The 23,013-nt window shown below is 40.2% G+C and overlaps 5 protein-coding genes and 1 pseudogene across 5 annotated transcripts in view; 1 reads left to right on the forward strand and 5 right to left on the reverse strand.

The window, feature by feature from the left end:
• Positions 1-590: 590 nt before the first annotated feature.
• Positions 591-3,264, reverse strand: LOC111226934. The gene is made up of 5 exons (XM_022752249.1): positions 3,194-3,264; positions 2,396-3,091; positions 2,170-2,289; positions 1,501-1,544; positions 591-1,053 (listed from the first exon to the last, which is right to left on the reverse strand). Exons 1-5 carry the CDS (start codon positions 3,246-3,248, stop codon positions 934-936), a joined length of 1,035 nt encoding a protein of 344 aa, XP_022607970.1. The 5' UTR covers positions 3,249-3,264; the 3' UTR covers positions 591-933.
• Positions 3,265-4,990: 1,726 nt separating this feature from the next.
• On the reverse strand, positions 4,991-7,380 carry LOC111226910. The gene is made up of 5 exons (XM_022752218.1): positions 7,323-7,380; positions 6,503-7,201; positions 6,280-6,405; positions 5,664-5,707; positions 4,991-5,320 (listed from the first exon to the last, which is right to left on the reverse strand). Exons 1-5 carry the CDS (start codon positions 7,378-7,380, stop codon positions 5,201-5,203), a joined length of 1,047 nt encoding a protein of 348 aa, XP_022607939.1. The 3' UTR covers positions 4,991-5,200.
• A 1,442-nt stretch (positions 7,381-8,822) lies between these two features.
• The window catches only part of LOC111226885 (prostaglandin D2 receptor 2-like), a 25,861-nt gene continuing 11,670 nt past the window's right edge, over positions 8,823-23,013 (forward strand). Inside the window, exon 1 of the mRNA XM_022752189.1 lies at positions 8,823-8,881. The gene's annotated coding sequence lies outside the window, so the exon portion shown is untranslated. The remainder of the gene's footprint in view (positions 8,882-23,013) is intronic.
• LOC111226911 lies at positions 9,411-10,920 on the reverse strand. The gene is made up of 5 exons (XM_022752220.1): positions 10,843-10,920; positions 10,019-10,726; positions 9,764-9,895; positions 9,648-9,691; positions 9,411-9,548 (listed from the first exon to the last, which is right to left on the reverse strand). Exons 1-5 carry the CDS (start codon positions 10,883-10,885, stop codon positions 9,411-9,413), a joined length of 1,065 nt encoding a protein of 354 aa, XP_022607941.1. The 5' UTR covers positions 10,886-10,920.
• Positions 16,265-17,379, reverse strand: LOC111226912 (annotated as a pseudogene).
• On the reverse strand, positions 19,005-20,719 carry LOC111226913. The gene is made up of 6 exons (XM_022752221.1): positions 20,632-20,719; positions 20,213-20,527; positions 19,755-20,117; positions 19,390-19,500; positions 19,227-19,273; positions 19,005-19,133 (listed from the first exon to the last, which is right to left on the reverse strand). The coding sequence occupies exons 1-6, from the start codon at positions 20,672-20,674 to the stop codon at positions 19,005-19,007; spliced, it is 1,008 nt and encodes a 335-aa protein (XP_022607942.1). The 5' UTR covers positions 20,675-20,719.

Consider the following 23,013-nt stretch of genomic DNA (forward strand, 5'->3'; position numbering starts at 1 on the left):
GGTTCCTCATCCTGCCATGTTCAGCAAGTGTTGGTGGGTTTTGATGCTGCTCATCTGCAATGAGAAGGCCGGCCCTGCTCTGTCTGAGCATGCAGCCGTGGCTGGAAAGACACATCTATATTAAACATGCTTTAAGTTTGCGGCTGATTGCTTCCGTCTTACATTTCAGGATGTGAACATGGTAGCTTAAAAGCAGCTTGCTTTTAATTTAGTCACTCACCAATAACAAGGATGGAGTAGCGCCAAATTTCACTGTCTATGAAGTGAGGCTATCTTGCAATCTCTTGTGCACTCCCTCTTGTTCTTTCTCTTTATCTCTCTCTCTCACTGACTGAAAGTGTCTCAGTCAGTGTGAGGCCGCTGGTTAGTTGTGGCTCTGAGGGAGTTTCTTTGCAGGTTCTCTACAGTAGTTATTGATGGTGTTTTAGTGCTAACTCTTTTTCCAACAATTAAACTACAGTAGACATGTATTGAGTGGAAATATTGCATATTCGATGACACAAGTCACATCAAGAACTTGTTTGATTAGTTTATTTATATATAGATTTTTCATTCCTTATATTTAGGTGAAATCTGACAGAATGGGGCACAGTTGTTCTTTGGGCTAAATACTTACAGTATGTCAGAATGGTGACATGCTAAGACAACAACAATGCTAACATTCTGATGTTTAGCAGATTTTGCAAAATTTTTGGGCAGTGTATAATTTTGACCTGATGACACAGACAGACGAACATTAGAGCAGCTAGCTAGCATGGATTAAAATAGTAATCTTGACAGGCTGAAACCTGGCTGCCTGAAGCATTTGTTTTATTAGGTTATTGCATTGCATTCAGTATATACAAGTAAATCTGACAACAATGCTCCTATTTAAAAAATGCATTACTGAGCTAGACAGATTTAGTCTTACACAGAAATGAAATATATCCAGCTCTACTGCCTTACAGTGGAGTACACGCATTCAGTTTGTGTGTTGTCCCTGTGTCTTTTTGTTCTGTTGATCTTATGCTTGCTCAATGCCGCGTAATGGAGGTTGTCTGAATCCCGGTAACCCTGGTAATAAAATGTCACATTATTACAACATTAAATTACGATATTAATACAGATGAGGTACTGAACACACCAATAGCGACATTAGAATTCACATTGATGTAACAGAACTTTGTGCTTTACACACAGGTGTTCCCACTACAGGAACATAATGACCTGTAACTACACATGTAGCTCATATTGCCATGCTCATATATACTGTATGTCATTTAAATGACATACAGTATATATTAAATGTTCTGGGCGTAACACAGCTGAGACACAAGGCAGAACCTAGAACCAGAGTCTCAGAGTTTCTTAAAACTTCAGGTTATGTGAAACTCCAGGTTATGAGTCAGTATGTTTCTGTAGTGGAAAAGACCTAACAGCTTCTCTGCAGCATGTATTTCACAGCTATTTTTTCTCCTACTATGATATATTTTGTTATGGTGGTGCTTTGATAATACTCACTTCTGCATTTGGAGTTGAGTCAGGGGAAGATCTTGCTTGAGAGTCTGATTATGAAATGACACAGAAGAGAAGGGTTCTTTGAACTCCGTTTGATTTAAACGTACTATTCAAACATGATCAAGAGTAGGGGCGTTGTGTGGCGTAGTGGTCTAAGCAGGCGCCCCATGTGTAGTTGGCCCCGGTTCAAGTCCTGCATCGAATGGCCTTTGCTGCATGTCATTCCCCCTCTCTCTGCCTCCCCATTTCCTGTCTCTCTCTACTGCACTATCAATAAAGGCATAAAAAGCCCAAAAAAATATACTTAAAAAAAAAAAATAAAACATGATCGAGAGTGAATCACAAGCGCAATGTATCTCAACATAACTGAACCACTTCATCCTAGAACTCCACCATTTAATAGTATAAAGCTTCCAGCAAGTTACATTATTTACTGGCTCAATTCTCTACAAACTGGTGACTAAAACTTTGAAGTTCAAATGTTTTTGCTGATGAGGTTTGCAGGTGATAAATATGGAATAAAAATATATTCCCATTGTATGTCTTAGGTTTCTGACACTCGTCTTGATTTGGTTGACTTCACTGTATCATATATCAGCTTCAAGTGTTTTACCTCCAGTATTAACTACATTAAAACACACTATCAAAAGTAAGAACTGGCAGTTTGCCTACCTGTACGATGACAGCTTTTTTTCATTCTATATGCTGCATATGATAGCAAAACAGCCAGGATGGTGGTGAATGCCAAAGCTCCACTCAACAAATACACCAAGACAAATGAGTCATCCTTATCTGCAGATACACACAGTAAGAGACATTACAGAGCTTTAGAAAATTGAGTCAGGAGTGATCATAGCATATACAGTATATATGAAACCACTGTTATCTTGTTACTTACCTGCTGAGTCCAACTTTTTCTTGTTTCCAAACAGAACATGTCCACACGAGGCAACAGCACAATAAGTCCCAGCATGAGGAAGATTCAGGCTCTTCATGGGCAAGTTGTAGACACAGGTTTGTGTTTGTGTCTCAGGTTTCCTCTCACACTGATCATTCCTGTCTCCGTGAGTGTAAATGAGTCCTGGATGAGATTCTTCAGAGTTTCTGAACCAGTAAACACTGTGTTCTCCGTCACAGGTCCCAGTGTGTACTGTACAGCTGAGCTGTTCAGTTGACTGGATGGTGTCGGATGGTGACTGATGAACCAAAGCTTGGATGTTAAAGCCTGAACCCTGTACACTGACAGTAGCTCCATCTACAAACTCAAAATCATATGCGTAGCAACCTATGCAGTAGTAAGTGGCTGAATCTGAAAAGTTCAAATCTGAGATTGTCAAGTGATTTTTACCGTTTCCAACTTCTAGTGCGAATCGAGGATCGTCCTCAAATTCACCAAGAAAGTAGCCATTTGTTTCATGCTTGTAGAAGGTAGAGATAACCCTTGGTTTCTGTCCCAGAGTTTGCTTATACCAGTAAAACATCACTGCATTACCCTCATAGAAACATCGCAAGGTCACCTTCTCACCAATGTCAGCTGGATAAAAACCACTGTCTTGACGCACATATTTGGACGATTTCAGATTATTCATCTGAGCTGAAGAGGAAAGGGATTGAAGACATGCAATTTGATCAATTATATAGGTTGATGATGATCATAGTGCAAAATCTGTAATGGAAAATGTAACACACAACTTACCTGAACTCCCTAAAAACAGATAAATCACATACAAAGCAAACTTTAAATTTGTCATTGTGTCCAAAATGCCTCGTTGAATGAACTGAAACACTGCACGTTCTCTGCTCTTCAGAGAGAAGGCTGCGTTTGATTGGCTAATGAGAAGTAACACCTATTATCCTGATGTGGAAACAGTGATCACATGTTCAGTGCTGCCTCTGATGAACTGCATAAAAAAAAGTTCAAACAGGTCTTTTGACAGCCTTTACCTTACCTGATTTCAACTCTTTCCGTCCATACACACCACCAGGCTCTTTAATGTTCAGTTGCTGGGAATGTGGGCAAGTCTCACTCATCTGTCTTTGTTACTTGGTCTTGTTAATGTCCTGTAATGTGTTATTATTTATTAAACAACTCATTAGGGTACTTAACATTTAAAATGTGTTGTCCGGTGATGACCTGACTCTTATTTGATAAAATCACCAATGTAAAAGCATGAACACCTTTGATGTCCTTGGTCCCTCCAATTAGATGCTTGGTAGTATTTCACAGTGATGGCATGTTAAAGGTACATTAAGCTGATTTTTGACTTTGCATGGTACATCATAATAACAGTTGTCTTCACTGTGACCTGTTTGACGGGTGCGATTTTGTTTCCAGTGTGAACTCGACCACGGAACCAATGAGTGGGATACCAGTGGGCTTGAAAACACAAAGAAATAACCAATGCCAAAGTGAAGACGATGGTGGGGTGTTGCTGTAACTTTATGTCCATATTAAATCAGCAAATAAATTTTTTTATTTCCTGTTGGTATTATTAGCATATGTGGCTAGTGCAGCTGGTAACTTGTTACATTGCTTCATCTGTACCTTCTCAAGCACATATATCATGGTCACTGTTTGGTTGATACAAAAGTAAATGTAAATGACACACAGACACACTGGGTTTTTGTGGGGGGTAATGCTAGGAAGCTAAGGCTAGTAACAAAGTAAACACATCACTCCCCATGTAAGCCTGCTGTGGGACTCTGGACTAGGAATACTTGTATAACCCAGCGCTTTAAATGACAAACACAGTTATGGGTTAATATTTTTTTTTTTTTTTTTAACTTTTTAAACCGTGTTCTAGTTCAAGCAATCCATATTAGTTTAATTGTTATTTACTTGAAGTAGCCGGGGCATCAGAGGTATACTGTGTGGCATGCATGCATCGAAACAGTGCAGAGACTTCCTGTTTGAAACCGCACAGACAAAGAGAGCAGAGGGTCTTTCGACTGCCGACAACACTGGAGGCTAAATAAAGATCCTCACATCTCGGGTTTGTGGTGCAAAGTCAGACAGTTACAGAAAACAACAGGGCTGTATCGCCTCACCTAGGGCAGGCACTCATTCTCTGACAGAGGTGTTTATGCTGCATTCCACATGTACAGCGAAGTCCAGAAGTCTGAGATCACTTTGCCAGTCAAGTGAATGAGGAAAGTGGTCTCAGACTTTTGGACACCGGTGTTTATTTTATAAATCTTATACCGGCGGGTCTCCTGCTCCGAGAAGGCTGGCCTCGCTGTTTCTGAACACGCAACCCACCACGCCTTGAGAGCATCATGTCTAGTATGTGACTGACTCGTCTTGCTGAGAGTTTTATACGTCTCCGACCACAAACAAGCACCAAATAATGAGCGTTGTGTGAAAGTGGGGGAAATACATGTACAGGTTGTGCTTTGCAGAGTAAAACAGTGTTCATGCAGACAAATGTAGACAACAGCAGGGTATTGACTTTGTTTTAATATTTATTTTCCACACGTCAAACTCTCTCGAGTGTCTGACCCAACAAGCACCACAGTGATCAGTGTGGTTATGTGTTCGTACATTGTAAATGACAGGTATAGCGAGAGTGGAAACATGACACCTCTGAAAGCACAGGTCACATCAAGGGAACTTGGCTTAACTGAAGCTGAAGGTATATGTTTTTTTTGCAAAGGCAAAGCTTCACATTCAGTGGTGAAAGCTGGAGGTGGAACATGTCCAGCTCTACTGCTTCACAGCGGAGTAAACACATTCACTCATGGTGTCATCTCTCTTTCTTCTTGAGCTGCTGGCCTTGTGCTCCCTTAGAGCAGCATAGTGGAGGTCGTCTGCATCTCGGTGACCCTGGTAATAAAATGAGAAAAGAGTTCATTGCCATATTGGTATATGTGTCATAACTGATATAGGCAAGTACTGAGAGCACTATCACTAATGCATGTATTTTTTTATTTTTTTTTATTTGTTGAGCTTGTGTCAGAGAGGTGTTAATTCTCCTGTTGTGGCTCTTGTATTTGAAATGGTGGACAAAATCACAAATACATCCAAATACAATGTAATCTAGTACAACAGCAATGACTTAAGTCATCAAATCTACAATCAGTCCTCACAGCAAGACTGAATTGTATTATCGTCATCTTTTGTGATGCGATATATGTTACACTTATAGTAGTACAACACTAATGCTTACCTCTGTACTCGGAGCTCGGGCAGCTGCAGATCTTGCCTGAGAGTCTAGTTGTGACAAAAGACAACAACAAAAGCTTTGCTCATAATGCGACAAGTTGGAGGTGACACAATCCGTTTAACTTAGCTGGATCCTTTGGACCAAATGTAATGAACCAGTTCCTCTTATTCATCTGTTACTTTATTGTGAAAGAAACAGGTGCAGGTAGGACTTTATATAATTGAATCAAAGAAGACCAATGTATAAACTACAGGCTATTGCTTATAACTTAAATGAGCCAGATTTAAATAGTATTTGTTATAGTATAAATATGAGACTTGCATACCTTTTAAAAAGTCTCGACCATCAAGCTGCAGCACTCACAGTATCTTAAGTGTATTTTCTTCAGTATACAAATAAGCATGTTAAATTCTCAATGTATGCTATTTACATGTAATTTGGACTGGATTTTGCAGCCATTACTATCTTTTTTCATTCAGAGAACAACAAGCTCTAATGATTTAGCAATTCCACTTGATGTCTCCAAGTGAATCTACATGTCTAAGTCATACGATGGAACACTCATCAGTAGTACTTTGAACACACACCGTCAAATATATGGAAGGAAATTTTAACCCACCTGTGCATTGGTGGCTGTTTGCCTTGTACATTTTATATGCCATGTAAGCCAGGACAACAACCAGGATTGCGTTGAACGCCAAAGCTCCACTCAACAAATACACCAAGACAACAGACTCCACCTCATCTGCAGAGAGCCAGAAATCAGGAGACATTGGAGCTTTTAGATTGTCATCAAATCTGATTAAAAAGTTTCCACCAAACGTGACAGGAATTGTAGTTACCCTCAAACTCCAGCTTGGTCCCGTTTCCAAACAGTATGTGTCCACATGAGGCAACAGCACAGTAGTAGGTCCCAGCATGAGAAAGATTCAGGCTCCGCATCTGCAAGTTGTAGACACAGGTTTGTGTTTGTGTCTCAGGATTCCTCTCACACTGATCATTCCTGTCTCCATGAGTGTAAATGAGTCCTGGATGAGATTCTTCAGAGTCTTTGAACCAGTAAACACTGTGTTCTCCATCACAGGTCCCAGTGTGTACTGTACAGTTGAGAGTCACAGAGCCTCCTGGCTGGATGGTCTCAAATGCTGACTGACGGATCCAAGATTGGCTGTTCAATCCTGAACCCTTTACAGTGACAGTAATGCTCTCCAAAAATTCATACACGTAAGAAAAGCTACTCACGCAGTAGTAAGTAGCTGAGTCTGACATTTGCACATCTGAGATCTTTAAATGATTTTTACCAGTGGTAGATTCCAGTTCAAAACGTGAATTGTTCTTAAAGTCATCCTGCAGGATGCCGTTTTTCTCATGCTTGTAGAACTTAGAAACCAGCCTTGGTTTCTCTCCCAGAGTCTGTTTATACCAGTAAAACATCACTGCAGTGACAGACTCTTTATAGAAACACTCAAGAGTCACTTTTTCACCAACATTCACTGATACGAAATGTAGAGATGATGATAATTTACTTGCTGTCGTATCAGCTGAGGAAAAAAAGGAGATATGATACCAAACGAATGTATAGAAATAGAATATATATATTTTTTTAAAACATATGTTTCAGAGAAAAAGGACAAAATGCATTTGTAAAAAGAAACAACTTACCTATTCTCCCCAGACAGAGCAGACACGTCGCATACAAAGCAAACACTGGAGGTGTCATTTTGCTGGCTAGTTGAGAGAATCTCTGTTCGTTCTCTACTTTTGAGAGACCGGGCTGTGTTTTACTGGCCAATCAGAACTGACTCTGCATGAACACATGATCAGTGCCCCCCTGCAGTGTAAGGTTTGTCTGTGTCTATGTGAAGATTGTCATGGAAAGAAGTGAGACTGAACTGGAAAATGAAATGTGTGTTTTCAAGATGGTATGCAATTAGGGTTTTTTGAGGAAAATGTGCACAGCATTTGTTATTCCGTGTTCACCTATGACGAGCTTCTGAAGTCAGTGGGGTAGAATTTCCTGCAATGAACATGATCGACCAGGTAGCCAGCCCAGACCATTACTACCCCCACCCCACCCCCCTACACCTCGCCCACATTACTCTTTGCCATAGATTTACTGTTTCCTACTGACTTAAGAAGAAACAGATATTACACCTTTTTACACTTATTTTTTGAATGGGTTTTTGGTTAGGTGACAAAATAAACTTTAATCAACACAAGCTCAAGACATTTTCACATTCTATTCTATGACACAACAGTCCTGATTTCTTTAAGCTTTTTTGTCTCTTAAAAAAAGCCAATTGCTAACAAGTGGCTAAACGACATCATGCAAACACCAGTCCACCTTTGCAATGTAGTGTTATATACTCACGCTATTGTTTTAAAAATTTGGTAAGAGCAAAGGATTTTGTAGAAGAGGTAAGAGCAAAATCAAAATCAAAGTCATGTGACTGTTTGTTTATAACCTAAAATTAGCTTTTTACTTAGGTGATTGTATTTACACTTCAAAAATCACAAAAGTGATTGATTATCCTGCTGAATAAAACGTGTCAGTATCTTGACCTTTTGCTCATTTTCTGCAGTAATCCAAAAGTCGATGTAAAAATCCCATTGGCTTTTTGTTGAGGGAACCAGGATGATGCTAACATCTAGCTTAGCCACAAAAATACATCATCCCTGCAGCACTCTATTTGAAAATGCCAGTTTGGTTGTGTCACCAGTAAGAGACCGAAAGTTGATTTATTATCTAGAATTGATATTTTGTCATTATGTACGTTATGTTCATAGTGCTGACAGCAAATCATTTTTTTCATAAGATTTAAGATAAGATATGAAATGTTGGAACTAAAAACAATAGTCTTTGATTACATTTCTATACCAGTGGATAAATGTTTCTTCATGTTCCCTTCGATGTGGCTTAGCCCACTTCCCCTTCAGCCAGAGTAACCTAATACGGGAGTACGAGCTGCTGGCCTGCATGTTACTGTGTGTTTTCTTTCTAAGAAAGTAGATGTAGCACATTCTGGACATGTCACCGTGGTTTCCGTGGGAGTTTCCTAAGAAGCATAGCTACAGACCAAGTTTGGGCATATGAGTTTTAGGGAACTGAAACTGTGAAAAGTTTGTGGATCAACAAAATAACATTAGAATTAATCAAGAAGACTGAACTGAAAGCAGTCTTCACATGAGCTAAGAAATAAATCAAGACTTCTTAAGTAAAGGTCAGTTACTCTTTCACATTTTCTTGAATTGTCTATTGTATGCACCGCTTGTTTTCTGCATTTAAGCTATGTTGTTGTTTGTTTCACAAAGTCCTGTGGGACCCAGGCTCGCTTCAGTGTAAGACACTGCTGTGACCTGAGGGACCTACAGGCCGGTCTTCCTGTGTTTAAGCTCTACTGGGACTCACGTTTCCACCAATGGAAACTTATACTCTGCAGCTCACACCATCTTCACCACAGGAGTGAAAGGTAAATGGTGAGAGACGACTATAGATTGAAAGGTGCAACCAGTACTTGTGTTTCTGGTTGAAGAAGCTATTAATAGAACACAGGGGATTTTTTTTTTTCATAAGCCTGCTCAGTCTCTTATCTGCAACCAGTATTACACAGCATGTACGGAGATGCTGATCTGTGTGACTCAGAACATACTTGACATACAAATACTGCAAAGAAAGAAATATTTTATTTTATTTCAAGATTATTTTACATTGTACATATAGTCATGTGAATCCTTGCAAGAGGTTGAATGTTAAGTTTTACATGACTCTTTTCTACTCTTTACTCTGGAGTAAACACAGTCAGTGCCCATGTTGTCGTCTTGACCATGTTGTTTGTTGTTTCTCTTCACACTCAGAGCAGCATAATGGAGCATGTCTGCATCTTGGCTCTGTTAAGGACAAAATAACAATTGAGAGAAATCATTATTCATATTTTTGTGACTTTGTAGGTATAAATCTGACTTTTACCACACAGTTATTTGACCTACCCTGGTGTCAGAGGCTGCAGAGCATGTCAGATGAGAAACAGTTCCTGCAAATCAAAATACAGTAATGGTCAAGCCAATTCAATACAGCAATATTTTAGTAATTCTGAAGACCCTACCTTTGCAAACATAGCACAGCTTTTTGTTCAACATGTACGCGATGAAAGCCAGGACGAGCAGAACGATGATGGAAACTGCCAAAGCCACACTCAAGATATACACCATGAGAGGGGAGACTTTGGTAGAAACATCTGGAGTCAAGAAAGCAGATATAAAAGCTGTTTTTGTAGACATACGATTAATATGGTTAATTAAAAAGACCATTTTAGGTCTACAGGTAACTGTAAAATGTAATATCAGCCATTATCACCTACCTACGATCTCTACTCTCGTTCCATTTCCAAAGGTGATCTCGCCGCAGGAGGCCAGAGCACAGTAGTACATCCCAGCATCGGAGGAGCTCGTAGACTTTAATGTGAGGTTGGCAGTGCAATTTATCATGTGAGATGTTTCATCTGAGGGGCTTGTGCACTGTCCTCCACTGGGGTCCATGACTGTGGGCTGAGATGCACCATTTCTGAACCAGTAGAGGCTCTGCTCCCCTTCGCACGGCGGTTTGGCGTATACTGTACAGCTCAAACTCAAAGGGTCTCCCGGCCAAAGTGGCTCAAAATCGGGCTGATGGACAACAGCTTGGATGTTGGACGTTGACGTTTTGACGTGAAGGAAAGCTCCCTGTCCGAATTCGATTGCGTTGAATTCTAAAATCCCACAGTAATATATGGCTGAATCTGCCGTGCGAAGGTTTGTGATTGTGAGATGGTTGCTGCCTTCTTTATTTTGTGTAGAGACTTGAAACCTTTCTTTATACGCAGGGTACATGTCCGCTTCTTTTTTGTGCTTCATCCGAGTTGATATGATCTGAGGTTTACCTCCCAAGCTTTGCTGATACCAAGACAGGAAAGTTACAGCATTGTCTTGACAAACACATTTCAAAGTCACACTCTCCCCAACTCCTGCTTTTATGACCCCACTGTCCTGAATTATACCTGAGGTTATATTTACAGCAACTGTCACCTGACCTGTGCAGAAAGGCATAAAATTATATTATTTATACTTTTCAAACATGTCTCTCATTCAAAATCCATATATCCATGCACAAAGAAAAAGTAGGAAAAAAATGGTTTAAAATACTCACAGATTTCACTGAGAAGCACAAGAATAATGCAAAGTTGCATCATCTCTGAAGCTCTGCAGTCTGTATCCTGTGTGTTCGACGAGCACACCTAACTCTTAGAGAAGACGAAGGCTGTTTGTGATTGGCTAAGCTGACTTCTTTGGTTTAGCCTCACACTTGCGTTTTGTTCTTTTCCATAAGATCAGCTTGATCAGGTGACAAGAGGTGTAATCGGGTTGATTTAGTCTTCTCGGTTGCATCGTTGTTTTTTGTCCACTGGAGGACAGTAGGCGTGACATGTATGTGTGTGTATGCTATGAAATGGAAATTCTCTCAAGTCCATGTTTGCATAGAGGTGTAGAAGTTGGTGCGAATCAGTGTTTGTTTTCCACAATATGCAGAGTGCTTAGAGATTTAAATGTGCTATTACTTGTGTAAGAAAGTGTGTGTTTAAAATGGTTAAGTGGGTTAGGGGGAGGGGGGGTGGAGTGGGTGAGACACAGAAAGAAAAAAGAAATCAGGAAATTAGGTCAAGTGACTTAACCCATCTAAAAAACTGTAAGAAAATGTTGATCGTATATATTTATAATGTAATGGCTGCAGTGGTTACAGACTGGACTTTCATTTGGTTGACTTAAAGGTCGAATATTGTATTTATATGTATGTATATTGTAAGTTAGATTTCCATGTGTTGTTTGATTATAAAGCAGGTCTAGGTTCTATATTAATACTGTGAAGGTATAAAAGTGCTGAATCCACGGAGAAATGCACACAGCCTGTATTCAGAAACTGAGCCTTAAAACGAGCCATCAGGACTTCTGTAACTTTATGATCTCACAATAAAGCAGTCACCACCCTTAGCTATCTCCCAAGCTCCGCCCACCTGGACCCACCATCTAACCTTGCAGGAATTGGTTTCTTGAGTATTTACGTGAAATCTGCTATGATTTTATTCAATGACTCAGAATACAATTGACCAATCAGAAGATATGCTCAGATCCTCTCTTCTGATTGGCTCACCAACCTGTTGTTACTAGAGCTCCAGAAAGAAGCCTGAGAGAGGAGATGTAAAACTACATTGAGATGGTTTTTGGTTCTTAAAACCACAAATATATCTTGTATATCTGTAAAATATGGGACCTTAAATTGGACAACACACCATTTAACCATCATCATCATCATCATCATCATCATCACCAGTCTTCCATTTAGAGGAAAGTACATCTAGAGTGACAACAATTTTGCACAGAACCATTGTTTTTACTCTTTTGGTGTTTTTAAATGGAATTTCACATATAATTGAACGTTGCATTACTGCCCTCTAATGTTGCCTTTTCTTTACTTATTATTGAGGCGTAATGTTGCATCTTATTGTGAACAAACAAGCTTGTTACAAGCTTGTTGCAAGAAACAAGAAAAAAGAGAAAGAAAAAAAAACAGATTACCAGTCATATTCAAGTGTTTCAGCACCGAGGACAGCACATGATGCTCTACATGCATCGACTGACAAACAGTTCAGCACCACTGCTGATAGACAGCGACAGTGACTCTGAATGAGTCAGAAATTTAGATCAAAATTAGTCCAACAAGAAGATTTCATGATCCCTTGTTTTTTCTCAGTTTTCTCTGCCACCGAACGCAGTTTCTTGCTGGGAGTGGGTGGTGGCGATTATCGCTTCACAAGAGCTTCATCCATCGTTACGTTTAAAAGACAAAAGGTTATAAATAGCACTCTGAGCAGCACTATGTCTTCAGGGCAGACAGGAGGCTACAGTGAGTCGCTATCAGAAAGTGATGACATGGGCCGGGGCTAGCTAGTTAGCATGCTAACTTCAGTAGAAGAAAAGACGTGATAACGATAACAGTTAACGTTGGTGAGTAAACAAATTAACTTTGATGCTAAACTCGCAATATTTATTCTAGCTGTTAATGCTCACGCTGGCTATGTAGCAATAGCAAAACATACAGGCAAGTCGCCAGTCCATCACAGACACACAGACACTCACATCAACACCTACGGGTAATTTAGAGACGCCAATTAACCTGATGCAACAGTCCTAACCACTGCCCCGCTGTGCCGTGCTGCTTTTAGAGTCAGTAAAGGGAAAGAGTTCTAACCACAGAGAGATGCAGCACAGGATTCCTGCATGATAAGACTGTAGGGCCTCTGGTTGCTGTAGGGCCTCAGGTTTGGAAAATACTATGACAGGAAGTGTTGTGACATGATGTTTTAATACGATCATACTGAATTAATATGATCAGGATCAAGTCATATAGTGTAGTCTCACCCTGGATGTGCTATTACAAGTATTGACATTTACAGATCAATAACATGATCAACATTATATAGTAGGTTGAAAAATTTGCTTCACACATGGTGTTTGATCGTAACATGGCTAACATGTACTTGTACACGTGTGTATAGTTGTGTAGGAGTTTGTGTTTCTGTTGGAGTGGTCTGATAGTTGTCAGGTACAGTATGTGCGTCTGTTCCCGCACTGTAAGTACAATTCGGCATTTGTGTCTCTTCCCTGAGCCTTGCCCTTTGCAGATGCAACAGTAGCAAGCTGCTGCGTGTGACTCAAATGCGTCCTTTGATGTTTGTGGTCTGCATGTTCATGCTTTAAAGAAAAAAAAAAAAGGTGGTAAACGCTGTACGGCTGTTGACTCGTTCGAGACGAGGCATTACTGACCCATGCTCATGCTTGTCGTGCAAGGCGACAGTAGGACGGCCTAATGTTCACTGTTTCTGTGAAGTGAGAGCTACAATGGAAAATAGACCCACCCATACTTGTTTGAAGAGAATATGAGTTAGACCATGTGGTAAACAACAAATTTACCGAGGAGAAGCGGACAACGAGAGGCAAACGTCGTTTCAGTGTCATTTGGAGATAAGTGCTCAGTGCTGTCGTGTTTTTCTGCTGCAGTTCCCTTAAAAGCACATGGGTTTTCTTTATTTAAAACACACTACAGACACAAATTGCACACATTTCCCCATGCATTTTGTGAAAGCGAGTATGCCCAGTGTCTCTGACTGATTAAAAGTAGTTTCTCCTCTCACCTCCGGCTCGTGGGGGGAAGCACACGGAGCTGCTGCAGGGCTGCAGCCGTGACAAATACAGAAAGCTGTTAAATGACAGACGCCTAAGTTCTGACTGTCTGAGTTTCACCGGTCAATGTAGAAAGATTAGAAATAAAAATCTCATGATCTCATGTTTTCATTACTCGACACTTCCACATCCAAACTTCATATCATTTAAAACCCCTGTACCACAGTGTAGTTGATGCCATTAGAAAAAAAAAAAACTTTGAACATAAGTTATTTTGAAGTGGTAGCTTTTACACTTTAAACTCATTGAACTCATTTTAGACTTTGAACTACTACACATTTTCAATAACCTTTTCACTCTCCAGGTTTTTTCAGACTTTATATTGAGAGTTAGTGGAGTAAGTAAATATCTTTATAGTCTTATCTCACTCCCACTATTTCCGCACTTCATACCCAAACGATAGAATAGCCTTGGTAGTGGCAGTGAATTTGTTTTTGCACACAATTCTTCATTTGTTTCTTTTGGTCAATTTGTTTTTCAGAACTGTAGAAAATAGGTCAAGAACACTGTGAGATGGCTATCAGAGCACCACACAGGGCTGCAAATACATCAGTTTGTTTTTTTCTCCACTGTGGTTTTGGCAGTGAGAAGTAAATTCAGGTCAGTGAGGGGCGAATATACTTCCTCTGTGCCTCGCAAGCGCTAAACACAAAGAGCAAATGCCGTTTTCTGCGGCTTGTGTTTCATGAGAAGCATCTTGCTATTTACAGCTTTAATGTGTTTCTTTTTACGTTCATATAAGTATATATTTAAAAGCAGGAAGATAAAGGCAAACCTTGACTAGAATAAAAAAAAAATGTGGTTATAGACAAGAAAAAGAATAGCCAGGCCCCCAACAACCTTGTCATAAAGCTCCTCCTCCTCTTTCCTCTATATCTGCTGTGAAGGCAGCTGACCCCAAGGTGTGAATGCCTGTTTGTTAGAGCTTCTTTTTTGTTGTTGTTCATATGAAGTTGAAAGTGTGGCTTTGTGTATTGTTTTCTAACCTGTTAATAGACTTAAGTATAAAAATATACACGGGCACTGAGGATTGAAAGAACAGAAGCGTTTGTAGCCAACAAACAAAAAGCATCACAAATACAACCACAAAGACATCCTGTCTCGAGGGGGGGGGGGGGACCGCTTTGGTTGAACTTGATGTGAGAGAGTTTGACCAGAGCGGGAACTCAGAAGCGAGAAATGTTTTTTCTTTTCTTTTGTTTTTTTCTTTTCTTTCTTCGTATTAGTCAGTGGGCTGCAGCTCTTGAAAACACATAACCGCCTTTACAAGTAGAAACAACTTCAAAGCTGAACGTTGACTACACAACCCAGAAACTCAGACTTAACTCACCAGGACAGACAAAGTATTTTTGTATCAGATTTGATTAGGATGACAAAAGGCCGACACACACACTCATTTAACGCGCCTGCTGAAATTTCATGACAATAGAGGTCATTTTTACCTAAGTCTTCAGCTGAAAAACAAAAGGATGAGAACTGTTGCTGTCACGGTCCTGACGGCCCCTCGGGCGCTTTAACAGAGTGTAGACGGAGGCTTTATATGTCAGTTGACCACAGCAGTCTGTGGTGTGGAGGCTTCAGCGAGTTATGAACAAACAGGACACACACCACACACGCACTTCTTCAGCCTCTCTCTGCAGTGTGTTTGCTTTGAATAACTTATCTTTCCATACTTAGCTGTCTGGTGGTCACGGCAACAGCAAAAGGTATTTAAGCATCATGATGTAGCGCTGATGTTATTTCTATGGTAGGTGGTCTGCTGCCCCCTGCTGGCCATGAGCCAAACTGCACACAACTACTGAGAACACACAAACGAGGCCTTACGCTGAGTTTAGAGGGCCAGAGATGACGCTCAGTTCGGTTGACATGAAGAGAACTACTCAGTCTGTGAAGAAAGCACCTAAAGCCATGTTAGCTCCCCTGCCAGTTTAAATTACACAATGTTGAGGCTGATCTTATTGAAAAGTTTGAGATTGATATTAGTTGCTCCTCCTGTCAATGTTAGTGATTGATGAAAAAAATTGTGGAGTCGGAGAGGGTGTCGGCTTTTTTCTGAAAGGTTTGACAGCCACTGATGCATAGTAATGAAAACAGGAACAATGACAGTAAACCCATTGATGAGGACAGTGTCTTTTTAGGAATAAAAATGTACAAGCGTACATCATTTATGTTGCTATAGAAACCAGAGCCTTTTAAGAAGCAATAACGATACATATGGTCCAAAAATACAGAAAAAAAAGAGTGTGTCACTTTTTCAGAATATACTTTAAAGGATGAAAGATAATCAAATGCATTTCCACTGATCTCATATCAGATATTAATACTGACTGAAGTTACAAGAGTCAGAAAGAAGCAGCAGCAGTCGTGGTTCCTCACTCCAGCTCTGTCAGTCTGACTCCAGAGTAAACCGTCTCCTCCTCTTTGCTCCTCTGCTTCCTGCTCTTGCTTTGCTTCTTCCTGTAGTCCACAGCTACGTATATTGCAACACTCTGCTGGGAATGTGACCCTTAAAAAAAAAAATCAGATTTAATCAACTGACCAGTCTAAAAACCAAAACAATCTGCATGGCTCAATACCACTCGGTGAAATCAGACTTCTTCTTTGGTTAAAATTAGTTCATTCACCTTCGGACTGCAGATATGTTCCAGTGGCCATTTTGCAGAGGATACAGACGAGGATGATGTTCAAGATAGAAGACAAGAGTAGAGCTGCAACCACACACCACAGCAAGACAGGAAGAGTGTACTGTTTCTCTGAGAAAAATAAAGTAATAAAAATGTAAATGTCATGTAAAATCCAATGTAGACACCAAGCAGACATGTTTCTTGTCGTTGAAATTAAAAAGTGCAGACTTTTTATGGATTGATTTGTGATATTAGTTGTACATACATCACATGAAATGAAGGGGAACAAGTGGAGATAATGTTTTGCTCACCTTCAACCTCCAGTCTCGTTCCTTCCCCGAACAGTATCTCTCCACAGGAAGCCACAGCGCAGTAGTACGTCCCAGCATCAGACAGGCTCACGCTCCTTCTCCATAAATTGTACACACACCTGCTCTGTGCAGGAGACTCAGACCCTGCAGCCTTCACACACCGACTGCTGCTGTGTGTGTGGACGTACAAGATCCCCAGGTGGGACTTTCCTGTATCCTTTCTGAACCAGTAAACGCTGTGTTCTCCGTCACTGGTCCCAGTGTGCACCGTGCCGTTCAGACTCACGGAGCCTCCTGCCTGCACAGACTCAGACAGCGGCTGCTGGAGGAAAGACCTGCAGCTGGACTCTGGAAAGAACAGAAATAAGATGTTAGAAAGAGAAAAGGAGGACATTAAATGCAGAAAGTGTGATGACAAAAATCTAAAACTTGAAGCAAATCACCTTTGACAACCAAAAATGTTCCATTGCTAAATTCAGTGACTGTAATACTGGTTTGTCCACAGTAGTACATGGCTGAATCTGAGTCCTGGACATTAGAAATGTTCAGGTGATAGAATCCTGCTCCAGTGTGAACTGAAAATCGTTTGTCGTCTTTAAACTGGTTGTAAAAGATGTTGTAGAATGAATGTTTGTAGAAAGAGGAAATTATTTGAGGTTGTTCCCCTGCAACCTGCTTGTACCAACACAGGTTTTTGGCACTGGAAGAATAGAAACAAGGTAAAATCACGTTGTCGCCAAGGTTAGCGTAGAGCAGAGCACCATCTGAAAGAGAAAGATAAATCAATGGCCATTGGATGAAAATATGACTGTACACATTAAAATAGTTGTAATAGTCTTCTCTCAGGATTTTGAATAACAATTTCAAGGTGCTTTCTTAAGATTCAAATCATTTCTAGCTTGAAAAAACAGAATACGTAATGACTTACAGGCTCCAAAGAGGTGAATCAAGAGCACGTAAAACTTGAACATCCTTCACCCTCCGGTGCTCAGACTCTTCCAGTGTGATGGCAGTTTCAGTAAAGGGGTCGAAGATAAAGAAGCTACACCTTCAGCGGAAAGCAGTCTTTACCAGGTAGTGCATATTTGTGGGTGCACAGTCGCGTAAAAGGAAGTGAGAAGTTCTGATTTGAGGCTTAATACAGAGGTAGTTCATTTCACACGTTACTCAGATTTTGCATTAAGATGGAGATGTTTTCGAGGTTGCAAACATTTGTCCAGCAGCCGCTTTTAGAATTTTCCACTGACTGAAATTGATTTTACTAGAATATCTTCAGCCAATTTTTGGTTGAACTTTGTTCCACTCTTTGTGGTTTGTTTGCCTCCTCAGATGTATTAAGTGCACCAGGCTTGCGTGCATGTGTGAGAAACTACTTAGACCAAAAATACTACACTTGCACATACATACATATATGCACGTACAGTTATGCATGTACATACTAACACACACACACACACACACACACACACACGAAGCACTTGGTACTAGATAGTTGGAATACCCCTTTAGCTGTAGTCGGACCTTAAAAGGAGCGTAAGACCACCTCAAGCTATGCTAGCTCCCCTGCCAGTTTAGATTATACAGTTTCAATACATACATGTTTAGCAGTGGTTCTCAAACTGGGGGGGGCATGGATGACCAGAGGAAAATGGAGTGAGACATAGTTAAATGAATATGATGTATGCAGAGAAATGCTATCATGCTAACCTTTAGTTCACTAAAGTTCAACATACAGTTTGTCCTTTATATTAGTTGCTCCTCCTGTCAATGTTAGTAAATGATAACAAATTGCTGAGTCGGGGGGGTGTCAGCTTTTTTCTGAAAAGTTTGACAACCACTGATGCATAGTGATGAAAACAGGAACAATGACAGTAAACCCATTGATGAGGACAGTGTCTTTTTAGGAATAAAAATGTACAAGCGTACATCATTTATGTTGCTATAGAAACCAGAGCCTTTTAAGAAGCAATAACGATACATATGGTCCAAAAATACAGAAAAAAAAGAGTGTGTCACTTTTTCAGAATATACTTTAAAGGATGAAAGATAATCAAATGCATTTCCACTGATCTCATATCAGATATTAATACTGACTGAAGTTACAAGAGTCAGAAAGAAGCAGCAGCAGTCGTGGTTCCTCACTCCAGCTCTGTCAGTCTGACTCCAGAGTAAACCGTCTCCTCCTCTTTGCTCCTCTGCTTCCTGCTCTTGCTTTGCTTCTTCCTGTAGTCCACAGCTACGTACTGCACAGCGTCAGACTGCTCACTCTGCAGGAAAACAAGAAAACTGCAGTAAATTACAGGATGGGTCCGCACACAAAGAAACGCCACTCATGTAGGGAGGATATATTTTGAGCTAACCTGAGTTTCAGTGGTGTATACTGCAACACTCTGCTGGGAATGTGACCCTTAAAAAAAAATCAGATTTAATCAACTGACCAGTCTAAAAACCAAAACAATCTGCATGGCTCAATACCACTCGGTGAAATCAGACTTCTTCTTTGGTTAAAATTAGTTCATTCACCTTCGGACTGCAGATATCTTCTAGTGGTCATTTTGCAGAGGATATAGACGAGGATGATGTTCAACATAGAAGACAAGAGTAGAGCTGCAACCACACACCACAGCAAGACAGGAAGAGTGTACTGTTTCTCTGAGAAAAATAAAGTAATAAAAATGTAAATGTCATGTAAAATCCAATGTAGACTAAGGAAAAAATTGGATTAAAAAAGAAGCAGCTTGGATTTTACACAAGACACCATGTCCCAGGATGCAGACGTTTGTTGTCTTTGAAATTAAAAAGTGCAGACTTTTTATGGATGGATTTGTGATATTAGTTGTAAATACATCACATGAAATGAAGGGGAACAAATGGAGATCATTTTTAAAACATGTTTTGCTCACCTTCAGCCTCCAGTCTCGTTCCTTCCCCGAACAGTATCTCTCCACAGGAAGCCACAGCGCAGTAGTACGTCCCAGCATCAGACAGGCTCACGCTCCTTCTCCATAAATTGTACACACACCTGCTCTGTGCAGGAGACTCAGACCCTGCAGCCTTCACACACCGACTGCTGCTGTGTGTGTGGACGTACAAGATCCCCAGGTGGGACTTTCCTGTATCCTTTCTGAACCAGTAAACGCTGTGTTCTCCGTCACTGGTCCCAGTGTGCACCGTGCAGTTCAGACTCACGGAGCCTCCTGCCTGCACAGACTCAGACAGCGGCTGCTGGAGGAAAGACCTGCAGCTGGACTCTGGAAAGAACAGAAATAAGATGTTAGAAAGAGAAAAGGAGGACATTAAATGCAGAAAGTGTGATGACAAAAATCTAAAACTTGAAGCAAATCACCTTTGACAACCAAAAATGTTCCATTGCTAAATTCAGTGACTGTAATACTGGTTTGTCCACAGTAGTACATGGCTGAATCTGAGTCCTGGACATTAGAAATGTTCAGGTGATAGAATCCTGCTCCAGTGTGAACTGAAAATCGTTTGTCGTCTTTAAACTGGTTGTAAAAGATGTTGTAGAATGAATGTTTGTAGAAAGAGGAAATTATTTGAGGTTGTTCCCCTGCAACCTGCTTGTACCAACACAGGTTTCTGACACTGGAGAAACATAGTAAAGTCACATTGTCTCCAAGGTTAGCGTAGAGCAGAGCACCATCTGAAAGAGAAAGATTGACTGTACACATTTAAATTGTCTCAAAAGTCTTCTGTACGGATAATAATCATTTCTAGCTTGAAAAAACAGAATACGTAATGACTTACAGGCTCCAAAGAGGTGAATCAAGAGCACGTAAAACTTGAACATCCTTCACCCTCCGGTGCTCAGACTCTTCCAGTGTGATGGCAGTTTCAGTAAAGGGGTCGAAGATAAAGAAGCTACTCCTTCAGCGGAAGCAGTCTTTACCAGGTAGTGCATATTTGTGGGTGTCAATTGTCGCACAAAAGGAAGTGAGAAGCTCTGATTTGACATTTCACATTGAGATCGTTCACTTGACATATTTCTCAGATTTTGCATGAAGGTGGAAACATTTACCAGAGTTCAAACAGTTGTCCAGCAGCTCTTAGAATTTTCCGCTGGCCTTAGATTACCCAAAGGGATTTTACTAGAACATCTTCAGCCATTTTGTGGTTGAACTTTGTTCCACTTTTTGTGGTTTGGATGCCTTCTCAGATGTGTAAAGTGCGCCAGGCTTGCGTGCATCCCTTCTGTGCATTTGCATGCACAGAAGGGATGCATTACGCTGATTGGCCTGAGGGGGGCACCAACAGCACTCCAACATGTTTACTGGGTGGGGTGTTTGTTGTTACTTTGTGTCAAGCAGTGAGTCTCACAGAGGGTTTTTCTTTTGTCTGTTTCTTCCTCATTTCTATATCACCTTTAAATAACATAAGACATAAAAAGGGTAGTAAGAAAACAAATGGAATAGAAATTGAAATAACAAATAAATAAATACTAAATAGCAAAGATTTAAGTATTGATTTAAAGAACTAGAGTTGGAACAGACCTTTATGTGATGCATAAAAACTGAATGCTGCGTCACCTTGTTTAGTTTGGACTCTGGGGACAGCAAACAGACCTGTCCCAGACCACCTGAGATATCTGGACAGGTCATAACAAATGTATTTTTTCCCTAAACCATTCAGTGTTTTATAAACAAACAGGTGTATTCTTAAAGTCAATTATTTGACAAACAGGACATCAGTGTAAAGTTCTGAGAACTGGAACAATGTGGTCCACTCTCTCCATCTTACATTGACATTGAATCAGCTGCAGCTCTCTGGACTTTACAGACACTGTAAGATTGATTGTAGATATGAATTCATACTGTGTATTTGAGTTGATTTTTAAAAAATATATTTAGTGTTTATATCGTTAACTATTTACACATTTATGTTCTATGTGCATATGTAGGCCTATGTTTACACAATGAAACCTAGACCTGCTTTGTCATCAGAATGGACATGGAGATCTCATTTTATACAATATGGGACCTTTAAAGTTGTGAAGTTGTGTTCAAAGACCCCAAATTGATATGTACTGGGTCAGTTTTTTGGAATCTTGCTTGAATTGTGGGTCATATCTAATCATTCTCTCTTTTATCTCATATTTGCACAAGAAAGACACTTTTACTTTTTGTTTTTGCCTTCATAGCCAAGTACAAAATGTTTGGTGGTTTTGACATGTGACTGTGTAGCGTGGTGCAGAGTGAAGCTGTCCTCCACTACACATTTAATTTGAAAAGTGTTTATTTTGTCCTGTAAAGAGCAAACATATGTTTTTTATCATCCTCGTTCGCCACACACACACACAGTAATTTCACTCACGTATGTGTTCTCGTTCTCTCAACGTTTGACATTCGAACACAGAAAAATGATGAACATATACACTAACGTCCAAACAATAAATCACGTCCGTTGTATTGCTATCCCAGACCATTTTCATCATGTACATTCAATATCAACTTGTTTTTCAAATACACAGTCAGCCAATCATGTATACCAAACATTGTCAACTTAATCAAATCAACCATGTATCTATTTTAAGTTATTTATGTATTTATTTATGAACTAGACACGAGCAGTCCGGGCTCTTTAGACCGGCTCCTAGTTTTACTCTCCATCCTCCGACTCGCTTGAGGTAACTAAGCAACCAGTCCCAACAGCCGTTTTCGGTACGTTACTTTCGCTGACCAAGTAACGTTCATAAACAATACTACATATAACGCCATAAACACCATAAACTACGACACAACATATTCACCGCTCACTTACACAATTGTAACTCTCCCTTCTTACCTGTAAAGAGCAAACATATGTTTTTTATCATCCTCGTTCGCCACACACACACACAGTAATTTCACTCACGTATGTGTTCTCGTTCTCTGAACGTGTTCACGCGAGACTTCCCTTGTCCCCGAACACAGTGTAGCGAACGCGCTCGTCCTGCTGGTCGTAGTTAGATACATACTTCTGAATGATGTTACATTTTTAAAACAATAAACCAACCTTTCCTTATCATAAAACACAGACAATTTTAACCACACTCTGAACACGAGCTGTACTAAATGGAAATTATGTTAAACATGTAAATAATAAAAATAATAATGTAGGTATATCAATTCACTGATGGCTCTGTATGCCACA

The sequence above is a fragment of the Seriola dumerili genome, unplaced genomic scaffold, assembly GCF_002260705.1.
Source record: "Seriola dumerili isolate Sdu_G_001 unplaced genomic scaffold, Sdu_1.0 BDQW01000167.1, whole genome shotgun sequence".
Taxonomy (NCBI): Eukaryota; Metazoa; Chordata; class Actinopteri; order Carangiformes; family Carangidae; genus Seriola; species Seriola dumerili.